This window comes from Chanos chanos, chromosome 16 (genome assembly GCF_902362185.1).
Source record: "Chanos chanos chromosome 16, fChaCha1.1, whole genome shotgun sequence".
In the NCBI taxonomy this organism is placed as follows: Eukaryota; Metazoa; Chordata; class Actinopteri; order Gonorynchiformes; family Chanidae; genus Chanos; species Chanos chanos.
In genome coordinates this window covers 13,688,066-13,701,388 of record NC_044510.1, presented here as the reverse complement: position 1 = coordinate 13,701,388, position 13,323 = coordinate 13,688,066, and the positions used below count along the sequence as shown (strand labels likewise).

General features: G+C 43.7%; 1 protein-coding gene across 1 annotated transcript in view; it reads left to right on the top strand.

The window, feature by feature from the left end:
• The window catches only part of sgcd (sarcoglycan, delta (dystrophin-associated glycoprotein)), a 45,470-nt gene extending 32,500 nt beyond the window's left edge, over positions 1–12,970 (top strand). The window contains exons 5-7 of the mRNA XM_030793808.1: positions 2,122–2,194; positions 10,397–10,520; positions 12,771–12,970. Of these exons, the coding sequence (XP_030649668.1) occupies positions 2,122–2,194; positions 10,397–10,520; positions 12,771–12,944 (371 nt within the window). The 3' untranslated portion in view covers positions 12,945–12,970. The remainder of the gene's footprint in view (positions 1–2,121; positions 2,195–10,396; positions 10,521–12,770) is intronic.
• Positions 12,971–13,323: the final 353 nt, after the last annotated feature.

Sequence of the window (13,323 nt, the reverse complement as noted above, 5' to 3'; positions counted from 1 at the left end):
CGCCGCTCGCTCATGAAAGCCATCCATATCTGAATATTCATGCCGTTTGTTGTCCTTCGTCTGTAACAAACAAGCGATGCTATCAGCTAGGACACGGGTTATGAGGACAGATCTTATCGTTAACTTTGGAAACAAACACATTTCACTGTGTGGTTTATTCGCTGAAATTCTGTACAGGCCTCGACATTACACAGTAATGTGGGGATCATGTGTGTTTGTCGATGTTGGTACAGTCGTGTACTCTCTTTTTTTACACTTTAATCTAGGATTTGCAGAATACTCTGCTGTATTTGTAGTGTAATAAGTTGTGTGTGTGTGTGTATGTGTAAAAGAGAGAGGGAGAGACTGTATGTTTGTTTATGGAGCTTGGTTGAATGTATAAGTTCAGTCATCCAGGTGAATGATTTGATTTGTGTTAAGTTCTGTGTGTGAGAGTGTGTGTCTGTCTGTGTTTGTGTGTGTGTGAGAGAGAGAGAGTTTGTATGTTTTGTTCATGAAGCTTGGCTGAATATATTCAGTCATCCAACTTAACATTAGGACATGTGCACACTCACCGATGTGCACACGTGTTTGTGGACATGTTTGTTCAGGCATTAGCATCCGCGTGTCCATACAACACGTGTGTGTGTGTGTGTGTGTTTGCATGCACCTGTCTGTGTGTCCATGGCCCGGTCATTGCGTTGGCCCCAGCATATTCTATCTCAGTCAGAACCATAGATGCAACTTCCCACCCAGTGCTGCCTTCTCTAAACCAGTGCTTTCCAATCCAGCTCGCGGGAGGTCCCACAGCTCAGTGCAAATTTAAGGTCTCCCTCCCTGTTCAGCCACACCTGATTCAGCTGATTCAGAGGTTGAATCATTGGCTGAGATGAGCTGAATCAGGTGTGTTAGAGGAGGGAGAGTTTTAAAACCTGCAGAGGTAGGTGGTCTCCATCACCAGGGCTGGGAAGCAATTTTAAAATCAAGTTGAGACCACCCCTCCACCGCCTCCTCCCGGACCCCCCCCCCCATAACACACACACACACTCCTTGGATATAAGCCAGTATGTTTACATTAACTGGAATGAACCTTCCCCGCCCGCGGCTAACATTATGCTAAAAATGATCATTCCCGCATGATCTCCACTCTGCCGTTTCCATACTACTCTGTTGGATTTCTTTCCCTCGCAGGCTGTAATTTACAAAATAAAAATAATAATAATAAAATAAAAAAAAAAAAAAACACCACGGAGAAGAGAAGCGATATCCGTACCACACTGGTTCCCCGTCCCTGTAGAAAAAGGCGGAGCAGTAAATATACTGCATAGAGAAACTCAGCTTTTCTCCAGGCTACAGCTGAATAATGGTCTTTTCTTACTTTCTTTCCGTCTTTCTTTTTTGTTTCCTTACAGTTTTTTTTCTTTCTTTCTTTCTATTCTTTTTTTTTTCTTTTCCCCAAACTTGGTGTCCAGAAAGTTTTGAATTGCTGCCACTCTTTGCCTCCCAATGGTGTCTTTATCATTATTAGCGCTGGTAATATTTTAACACAAAATGTGTCGAGTGAACATAAAAAAAAAAAAAAAAACCATTTCCCTCCCCTTGATTTTCCCTTACGCAGTCATTTCACAGTACGGGGCCATCGAAAAAATGTATCCTCCACCGCTCTTCCCCAAGCCCCCCCCCCCCCCCCCCCCCCCCCCCCACTCCACCCTGCCCGTTTTCTCGCCCTTACAGGTTTTTTTTCGCCGAAGTGTGTACAGTAACACATTTATTCAAGGATTCCATTGATCCTGATTTTTGATGTATTTACCCATAACCCACGTGTGTTAAAGGTTTACTTTGGAGCAGTCTACCCCTGGGGGGGGGAGAAAAAAGGGCTATCGCTGTACTTTAGGGCCGAATCTATAAGGGCGCAAGCGGGGGGGGTGGGGGGTTTGGGGTTGGGGGGAGGGGGTGTGAGACGTTAGGTATCGATCGCTACTGTAACTTGAGAGATTCTGAGATTATGTGCATTGATTTTTTTTGTGGTGCGGGACCGGGGCGCGGTGGTGTTGGGAGTGGGGGGGGGGGGGGGGTGTGTGTGGGGGGGGGTGGGCAGCTGACTGTGGTTAAGGGTCCGTGTGATCTGTTCTCCGATTACAGGCGCAGAGGGAGCAGTGTTCAGCAGCTCCGTGGAGACTCCGCACGTCAGAGCAGAGCCCTTCAAGGAACTGAGGTAAGATTTTTTTTTTTTTCCCCTTTCTTTTTTTTGGGGGTTACCCTGTCGCCGAGACATTAACGAGCTTTCTCGTTTTCACAACGAGGCCCCGTCATACGCGGAAACATGTGCGGCTATAAACGCTTCGATCAAACAAATACCGAGGAAGATGAAGATAACATTTGATTCCACAGGCTAAACTTACTTAACGAAAGGTTACGCTTTACAGGAGAACGGTGATGTTAAACAGACAGACTACTGTCAGAAGTGATGATTGATTTGCGTTCGTTAATGAAGAAAACACTGCCCGCTTCGGAAGACCACGTCGGAAACCTCTTCGGCGTTGCGTCGCACGGGATGTAAACGAGCTGTCTGAACGAGCTTTGAGAACCAAGCGTTCCAACTGTCAGAAGCATTTTATACACATTCATGAGGGCTTAAAAAAAAACAACAAACAGGCACAAACAAACAGAAACTAGGTTACATCATCTGTATTAAGGTATGGTTTCGTGAACCCGTCATAATGCAAATGCAAAGCTGACATATCGGCTTGTGAACCAATATGTGGAACAGGCACCTACTAATCATTTTTTTCTTTTGTCTTTTCCATTGTCCTCATGGATGTACTCGTTCGAGTGCAATATGCATCTTTCTGTTTGTTTGTTTTATTGTTTCACCCCTTGGCCGTGTTGTATATGAACTATAATCAGGTGCCTGAGCCGTTTTCGATAATATAAGTGTAGCCGCAGAAGAACATATCCTCTGGAAAATTCTAAACAAGCCATTCGTCGGAGGACTGAAGTGAAGGCACAGCCAGTTCCCCCATTTGCGCTGCGCTCAGAGAGATGATTACTGTTCGATCATGATTTTCCCCCTGTGGAGACCAGTGGCCAGTAATTGCCTGAAGAACATCTCCCGAGACGCATCGCCATTAAACGGGTCTCTGTCGTACTTCACCGAAAAAGAAAGAAAGAAAGGAAAAGAAAAAAAAGAAAAGAAAAGAATAAAAGTAGGAGGCGGGGCAGCATCAGGACAGGATTCCATTCGTCCAAAGTTTAGTTTCTCTCTCTCTCTCTCTCTCTCTTTCTCTCTCTCTCTGTTTCATTGCGAGGTTGACAGAGGATTATGTAGCATTTCCATAAATCCTGTCCTGTCAGATGAAATGGAAGAAGGGAGGAGATTCTTTGTATTATTGCCTTTTAAAACATGTCACTCAAACCCACACCCTGACAGGTTCCAGATCGCCTTCTATACTAAAAAACACAAAAACAAAAAACAAAACACAGCCACACAAAAACCAAGGACGTGGGTTAGAAAAAACACACACACACACACACATTTCACGTGTGCGCGCTCAGCATTAATATTTGACACACACTGCATAGCAACCATCATAACGGTTTATTGGTGACTGAACAACCACTCACGGATATGAAGTGAATGTTCCACGTCGGAAGAGGGCAACCTTTCAATCGGGGGCGTCGACGCTCCGGAATCACGTATGGCAACCTGTCCTATCCTATTTATGAGAATATAGAAGTGAAGGTTTTACAGTGTCTGGATGAGCTTGGGAAGTCCTCTTTACGATAGTTGTCGAGTGGAACGCTTTACAATGCACTCCGTGTCAGGGAGAGACAGTCACGCCACGCGCGTGTTCTTTCCTCGGCTCTAAACGCGACCCTCCCTCTTTCTTTTTTTTCTTCTTTCTTTTTTTCTTCTTTTTTTATTCCATTTTTCTTCTCTGAAAGTTCATGTCACTTATTTCGTGTGTAGCCCTCCACCCCACACAGATGCAAGACCTTACCATTAGCTCTGAAAGCTTTTGTCCAATTATGTTCAATTAAAGTGCAGGGTTTTTTTTTTTTTAGCCTTTTCTTTGTGACAGAGGAGAGCATGACCGTATCTCTCCCTCACCTGCACCAAACACAACTCGAAGTGAAATAAAAAAAGAAAAAAAAAAAGTCCTCTCAGACCAGTAAAAAGAAGGTTTTTTTCTTTTCCTTTTTTTTTTTCCTTTTTGATTTTATTTATTTGTTTATTTCTTTATTTGGATGGGTCTCCGGCCCATTAAAACGAGGAGTGAGCGGAGTGTAGATGCTCGTCGTGTAGATTACAGACAAATGAGGATCAATGAGTCTGCCCCGCCGTTGGCCGCGCCTCCTTTTGGACGCCGAACGCCGTTTCCGGATCGATATCAGGATGCTCATCAAAAACTAATTAAAGCGGAGCCTCATTAACTAGAACAAACACGCAAACCACTCTGCCAATAGCAGAGCGCAGAGAGAGAGAGAGAGAGAGAGAGAGAAAGAGAGAGGAAAGAGTGGGAGGGGGTGAGATGTGAGGGGGGGGGTGGTGAAGAGAGATATGGCAGCAAACGGACATTAAGTGACAAATAATGAGGGAGAAAACGGGCCCCAGAGGGCGGACACACACACACACACACACACACACAGGTACAAATGGACACACACACACACACACACACAGGAACAAATGTACACACACACACACACACACACAGGTGCAAATGGACACACACACACACACACAAGAGCAATTGGACACACACACACAGGCACATGCAAAAATGGACACACTCACACACTCACACACACACACACACACACAGAGCTCTCTTCCACCTTGGCCATTCTGCTGACAGAAACTTGTCCTGGTAATAACAGGCCTTGCTGTACTGGCAGATCACTTGGCTGTTTGGATATGCGTGTGTGTGTGTGTGTGTGTGTGTTTGTGTGAGTTAGGTGTAGGTGGGGGGGCCATGTTCTGACACCCATCAATCAAGGTGACAGTTTTCAGCCTCAGCAGAAGCAGCTGGAAGCCTCTTACTCTGCACTTCTTTTAGCAGCTAGGCTGTGATTGTGTACACAAAAGATAAAATCCTGTTTATCACACACACATTTACACACAGCGTCTTGTCCAAATGAATGACTGACTGACAGACAGACAGACAGACAGAAAAACACCTCCTGAAGAATAGCTGCTCCGCATAACAACACAAAGCCCTTTTCTTCTTTAGCCCCTTTTGAATCTAAAGAACGACGAGAATTCTCGACGTCGAGAACGAAGACCCAAATTCCGACAGTCTAACTCCGGGGGTTTTGCTAGTCAGTCTGAAATCTTGCTTTCAGCTTTTTGCGACCAAAACAAAAAAGGAAACAAAAAAATGATAAGGATATTGGTTTTTACCTCAGAGTAAAGCACTAAAGGGCCAGACGTGTGGTCGTCCTCGCTCCCGGCTCAGCGCCTGAGTCATAAAACACCGGCAAAAAAAATATACATGGACCAAATCAAAAATGAGTCTGGAGACAAATGAAAAAGTTCTCCCTTATTTATTTATTTATTTGTTTGTTTTGTTTTGTTTCTGAAATGATAGAGAAACATCATGAGTCATTTTCCAAGCTTTTGAGCGACGTCACGTACGGACGTGAAGGACTTTTTTTTTCTCTGTCTTGGTGACTTGAGTTCAGGAGTTGCCAGTCATCAAAGGAGTTTTTTTTTCTTTTCTTCCCCAAATAGCCCCCCCCCCCCCAACCCCCCCAAAAAAAGGCGTAAATTGTGCTGACTGACGCCCGTCGTTTGGCTTCCTATAATTGCTGGTTGTAAGACATGCTGTTTTTCTTACATTGAAACAAACTGACAAGCCGAATATGAAAGTTGGTTGGTTTCACTCACTCGTTATTTTCTTATGGCAGCGTTTCCATTCAGCCATAAACAAAATTCAATCTTGTCTTTAAAAAGGAATTGGGGAGTGTGGGTGCGGTGGGGAGAAAAACCTCCGGCAGGTGGCTATTTGAAAGGGTTCCACCTCTTTCTTCACGGCTCTTATCCTTCTCATCTGGCTACGTTGTCATCCCCTTAGCAGTTTTCTCTGGTAACACTTTTACATTGTGCTCACTGTTAAACTAACTCACTGAGTATTCACGATGATCTTCACCCAATCCTAACACTAGCCAACACGGTTACTCTAACCCTAACTATGACAGTTTAACCCCAAATTCACTCTAACCATACACCCAAATCCTAATCTTGACCTTAACCCTAACCTTAACCTTGGCCTTAACCCTAACACTAACACTTGACCTTCACTTGACCTTCACTGGATATGCTATAGACAATCCGAGTATCTGTAAACTGTCTAAGATAGCAATCCAAATAAAACAGGACGCTTCCTGTTACCTCATCTAGGGAGACTTCCCGTAATGCCAAGAGCTATTGCAGTTTAGAGACTGACTCTGAGTTGAACAACCTCAGAGAACAACCTCAGAGAAACCAGAAGTCCATACATATAGGAGGGAAGGCAAAGCTAGTTTGAAGAGAGGGAGGGGGAGAGAGAGAGTGAAAGAGAGAGTGGGAGAGAACTTTCAACGTTTGAAAAACATACTTTACAGAGTAAATGCGGCATGGCAACGGGGGGGGGCGGAGTTTAAAGGTCCCCCCCCCCCCCACCCTCAGCGGTGCATCTCGACCTGCTACAGCAGGTCCACGTTTAGTGGCGAATGCTTGAGGACAATTTGTGATCGTTAAATGAAGCGCCGTGCCTGCAGCACTCTGGGAAGGAAGAAAAGCACCCCACCCTCACCCTCCAGCACCCCCCCCTTCCCCCAACCCCACCCCCTCCCCTCCTCCAATGACTGTGCAAATGAGGGTCATTGCTCGAGACCAGGTTGAACACGGTCCAGGAGTCCCTCGGACGCTCGCGTTTATGAACGTAATTGGGCGGACACAGCGTTCGCTGCGGAGGTCATGCCGAAACCCCCCCCCCACCCCCCGTAGTCCTTTCATTACGTCCCGAATGAACGCGCAGCAAATGCAAACGAACGGGCAGCAGATGGAAGCGTTCCTAAAAATGGGAATTAGTCTGCACTCAGGGAAATATGGAAAAAAGAAAAAAAAAAGAAAACATAGTCAAAGACAGAATTTGAGGTCTTTTTCGACAGAGGGGGTGAGAGAAGGCATCAATGTTGATTTTTAGTCTGTTTTGTATCTTTTTTTTTTTGGTTTGTGTTCTTGTGTTGTTGTCTTTTCTCTTCAGACAGCATACACAAGCCATTGTCTCATGAATAATATGGATGTAGAGCGTATTTGCAATGTTGTTTGGTTTGTTGTTTGAATTACAAATGAATAGAGTTGTTTGGTGACATTCACACCATTGGCAATTCAGATTCGGCCAGTCGTTAGGAAGCATTGCAAAAAGGTTGAAATAATGGCGTGTCTTGTTAAAAATGTACATACATTTGCACTGGAAATCTCCGGATGCCAACCAATCACAGACCCACAGTCGGGGGTCATGTGATCTTTGGTGCGGCTGTATGATATTTAACGTCACGCTCAGAGATTCCCTTTTGCTCTTAGCAGGAAAGAAATACTTAAGTCACCCAAAAACAGAGCAATTATGCGATTTATTTCACGTGTACCTCCCTTTGGAAATTTCTAATCCCCCCTTAGTGTCAGATGACAGGCCTCTCTCTCTCTCTCTCTCTCTCTCCCTCTCTCACTCTGCCACACACACACACACACATACACACACACACACACATCTCTCTCTGAGTGGCAAGGGAGAGAATGGGTGGAGGGAGGGTGGTGCTTTTCTTCACTCCTAAACGGATGCAGATCATCTTCATTGTGTGTGTGTGTGTGTGTGTGTGTGTGTGTGAGTGTGAGTGTGAGTGTGTGTGTGTGTTTTCCCTTGAAGGGATCAATTTGGATTGTTGTCTATTTTTTGTCAGATTAGCGGACTGTCTGCTGCTCTCGATCGCTGGCGTCCTGCAGTAACGTCACACTGTTTGAATCTGCTTCTCTCTCTTTTTTTAATATATTAAACAGCATCTGCATAACAACAACCAAAAAAAAAAAACCCCTTCAGTTCCATCTGAATATGGATAGCTAACAGATGCCGACATCACTTGAAATTCAAAAGGGGTCGGCGACTGATTCAGAAATTTTAGAATAACGAGGGGAAAGTCTTACGTTACATCAAACTAATGACGTTCATTCATTTTTCCTGTTTGTTTGTTTTTGGTTTTGTTTTGTTTTTTTGTTTTGTTTTTTTGGAGGGTTTTTTTTTTTTTTGCCACGTTTGAAGAACGGCTCTTAAATTAGGCAATTGTACTTCATCAGTGGAAACTCGGCAGTCGTTGTGTCCACATCAACATATCACAATGTCTTGTTGTCTTCTCGAAATCCCTCCTTAATTGAGTCCTCTTATGGAGCCCAGTTTGCCTGCCAGTGTGTCGAGTCTGTCTTCATTAAACTGTTTAGACATCTTTGGTCTCCTTCCACTGGGTAAATGTACCAATCTTAACTTTCACATGGAACACATTTATCAAGAACCACATTAATGGGACCATGAATCTTCTCTCATAACAAAAAAGAACCCAAAAAAAAAAAAAATCAATTTTGGGTTGTTTTTACATCTTCCGCATGTCGTGATACTTCTGTCTGTTTGGAGAGCGTTCACCGATGTCTTTCTTATAGGTAATTACCATCGCAATAATAAAACATTAGCGCGTTGGCAGCCTGTTCAGAAGCGAGCGCGGTTAATGGAACGGTGCTGCAGGTTCTAGAAACACCATAAACGCATTCTTACTCCTTTTCTAGTTTGGAAAAAGGACAAAGATAAGGAGAGAAACAGCTGTCTCTTATTCCACGTACATATGCTCCGGAGGCATTTGGCCCCAGGTACTTCGATGGAAAATACGAAACACGAGAAAATTTGGATGAAGCTCAGCCCGGTCGCTGCCTATACGCAAAAAGTATAACGGCTTCATACAGACACAACGCGGTACAATACAATACAAAACAACAGTACAATGTTTAACCTCCCTCCCCGTTAGTGGTCTGACCACAGATAGGGCCTTCATTTTTAGTCTGTAATAACATCATCATCATTATTATTACGGTCAAGACAAGCATTAACCCTCTTCGGATCCCGAGGACCTACTTGACGTTTTTTTTTGGGTTTTTTTACCCACCCTGTAGCCAAGCACCAACTCCCGATTCAATTTATCCGCTCATCAGCAGCAGACCTTTTGATTTATTTAACCTGGAGCGATGGAGCTGGGCGAGAATGAAAACGTGGTGACCGCGGGGAGTCCGATTGAGAAGAGAGAGCGCGTTCACTGACGAACGATATTACGGCCTTTGCACGACGCCGCAGCGTTCGCCTTACGGTTCCTCTGCATTGCCCGAATGCGCCCCTTTCAGCGCACGTTCTCAATAGGACGAAACACTTCGGGAGGTACCGCTAGCTAATTCCATGGCCACGCCCACCCCGATGCCCAACCCTCCTCAACAATCATTGGCTGACATGCATGGACACAGCAGCGGCTGATAAAAAACCTTGTGGCAGCCCAGACTTCACCTACCTCCAGTGCTTGATATGTAAATTACTGTCCAGCATGAGATGATTTATGCATGGAAGTGATCTCGTATGCTCTGAAAGAAAAACGCGTCAATAAAACCGTTAAATAATATAACAATTTTTTGCCCTTCAGACATCATTTACATAATAGCCATGCCCCCCCCCCCACCGGAAAAATCGCTCCGTCAGCGCAGCCTCCCAAAACCATGAATTATGATATGTAGACATCCAAAGTGTTTTATTTCCCCAAGTTTATAAATGAAAATTCACCTTAAGCACCATAAGATTACAGCATGTCCCTCACCTAATATCCTCTACTCTAACTCAGATTAAAAAAAAAAAAAAAAAGAGGCCTTCGGGTGAGTGTATCTTCTGTTAGACACCTTGACATGAAATATGGGAGGACATGATGTGGCTTCCAATGACTGTCTCCCCTACAAAAAAATCCCTTCAGACTTTCTCATCTGTCTTTCCTTCTTCCCCAAGGAATATCATAGTTCTCCTTTGCTTATTCTTGAAGATTGTCAGGTGGTGTCTGATCTGTGTGCACACTCTGTGAATCCACCTTTTTTTTTTTTCTTTTCCTTTCCTTCTCTTTTCATCGTTTGTTCTTCGATATGGTTTCAAACCAAGTTTGTGAAATGACACCTGCTGATCGTATGATCGTCGTAACGGTGCCGATATTCAGTTCCTTTAGGTTTCTAACTCAAGCAATCTTCTCTCTCTCTCTCTGAAGACTCCTTCAACGGAGAGTCAAGTTCAGCATCGTCATCTTTAAAAACGTCACCGGTGCTCGACTCACGTTTGAGTGCTGCTCTTTCGTTTTTTTTTTTTCGTAGGCTGGAATCCCCCACGCGTGCCCTCTTCATGGAGGCTCCTAAGGGGGTGCACATCCTCGCAGAAGCTGGAGACATCCAAGCTACATGTCGAAGTGACCTGCGTCTGAAGTCAAACGACGGAGAGGTGAGACCCTTTAACCAATGTTCTTTATTCTCCCGGTGAGTAGCCAATCAGATCAATGTTTTTTGAAAACCCTGTGAATACTATTGGTTACCGTGTGGGTTCATTAGCATGTGCTAACTTCATGTTCACCGAGACATCTTCTGATGCATTAATATTTAGATGAGAATTCAACAGCACTAGCACAGTACATCAAAGATACCGAAAGGACTAAATATTGAATGTGGCGGGTTGTATAATTCAAAACTTTTGTTTTAAGAAGAGATGCAAGATTTATCTTTTTGGGGTCATGAAACTTTCAATAGGCTAATCAATTTTTTAATAATTTTTCAATAATCCAAATTTATTAAATTAGCTGCTGATTCAAACTCACAAGGAAGGCTTCAAATGAATGTTTAGCAGAAGAACAAAAATGAAGCACATTCAATACATTCAGTGTTTTTTTTTTTTAAGGTCTGAACAACTTGTTCCACAGACATTGTTAGTGATAACTGCCAATATTGTTCTGGTGACTCTCCACCCTTCCTGGACTTTTTCTTTTTTTGTTTTTAAATCACCGTCGTGGCCTTAAGAAGTTCATTTGTCATTCTTGTTACCAGAGCCGGCCCTGACCAATGTGGTGCCCTAGGCAAGATTTTAGCTGGAGCCCCTTTGCATCGAAGGCAATTCCACCACCGATCATTGTGTTCGTCCACTCACACAGAAACTGCTATGCCACCTTATAACCTATAACATTCTAAACACGAACAGCAAGAGTAATTACACCTGGCATTCATGTACAAAACATGTATTCAATGTCAAAGTCAAGGCAAAGTCAAAGTCTGTATTGGCATATGTACAATCAAAACTGGTTTCCCCGTACAATGAAATTCTTACTTTGCCTTCCACTCTGAACGCTGTTTATCAAATAAACACAGGGTATAAGAAAGTGGAGATAAAGGAAAGCACAAAAAATATATAAAAATATCCAAAGAACACTATGTACAGTATACAGAGGAGTATTTGGTGACGGAATGAGCACATGACACATGATGCATGCTGTTTGCTATACATATAAGACTAATCAGTAATGAAAATGCAAAGTAATGAAAATGCTGTTATTTACAAAAGGGGATGGAAAAGGAAAAGCATTTAATTGACTATTACAAGCAGGGCGAACGGACGAGGCAGGCTGCTTATTCGTTAACGGCTGTGGTCCAATGACTGTATCAGTGATGAGAGTTCAAAAGCTGTCATAAAAGGCCTTGCCGCACCCTATGATCTAAGAACACAGTATTAGTAATAAATAGTAAAAGTTAGAAATTTTGAATTTTTTTTTTTTCCTCCCTCATTTGGGGTGTCCCTATGGATGGACGGCACCCCTGGCATTCGCCTACACCGCCTATGTGACGGGCTGTGGGGGTGGGGGGGTTGAGTCACCGCTACAGTCCCCCACTGCCCTAAGGTTCTAACTCTGCAAATTAGATATTTGCAGCACTAGCACTTCCCAAAGACTTGGATTGTTGCTCGGCAGCAGCTGTCTGCAAAGGTTAGGTGAGACCTTTGGGTTAAAAAAAAAAAAGGAAAAAAAAAGAAAAAATCTTTCCGAGGTGGTTTTGATGAATATGCATCCCTTAGGCCTCCAATAATGACTCCTCCTCCACTATTTTACTGCTCAAGCACTGCTCTCCTCTTCACTGGTCACACTAACAAAAACTCTCTGGACAATGGGGAGGTGGAGTGAAATAAGACTCCAATAAGTGTGTGTGTGTGTGTGTGTGTGTGTGTGTGTGTGTGTGTGTGGCTCAATGCGGAACAACCTGGGCTGATGTGAAATCTGTTCTGTTGCGATATGGATGGATTCTGACGATAAATCGATGCCTTTTTACCGGTAATAATCTTTGGTTTCGGTAGAGGAACTTCACTAGGCATTATTTAAACTTTCCAAAAAAACCAAACACAAACAAAAACTTTTTTTGGACAGTTAGAAACGTTAAAGTTCATTTTAGCACAGCGAAGAGAGTTCTGGGAGACTGTAGCTGAGTCATACTCCATTTGTCAAAATATGGTTGATTGTATAAAATTTTCATTAACAATCGACTGCAAACTGAAACTTTGCTCAGTCTGTGTGTGTGTGTATGTGTGATTGTGTGTGATTGTGTGTGTGATTGTGTGTGTGTTTACTTGTGTATAGATGAGAGAGATATTGAAAAACGAAACAAACCAAAAAAAAAAGAGCTTATTTTGGGTTCCTGCGGTTCCTCTTTGTTCCAGATCACTCTGGATGCCAAGACAATCAAGCTTCTGCGACTGCCGGAGGGGAAAGCCTCCCCAACAGGGACAAGACAACCAGTGTTTGAGATCTGTGTGTGCCCCAATGGGAAACTCTTCTTATCCCAGGCCGGAACAGGTTCTACCTGTCAGGTCAGCAACAACGTCTGCCTCTAAAAGACACGCAACCAAACACTCGCACACACACACACACACACACACACACACACACACACACACACACACACGTGTGCAAACGCTAGCATACACACACTAAGAATCCGTCCCCTCTGCGGAACAGACGTTCTGGAGATCTACTAAAGAGACACTCTGAGTGAAATCTTTCTGTCCGTAAGACAATGTCAGAGCAAGAGACTTCAGGGGTGATCAGTGGAATTGACCTAGTACATCCTGACTTTCTCCGCTGGCTACCACTCGTCCAAATTTGGTTGTCAGTTTCCCTTTTCGTTTTGTTTTGTTTTTTTTTTTCTTCGTTTTGTTTTTTTGGTGTTGTTGTTGTTGTTGTTTTAATCTGATTCATAACCAAGGCTCATTG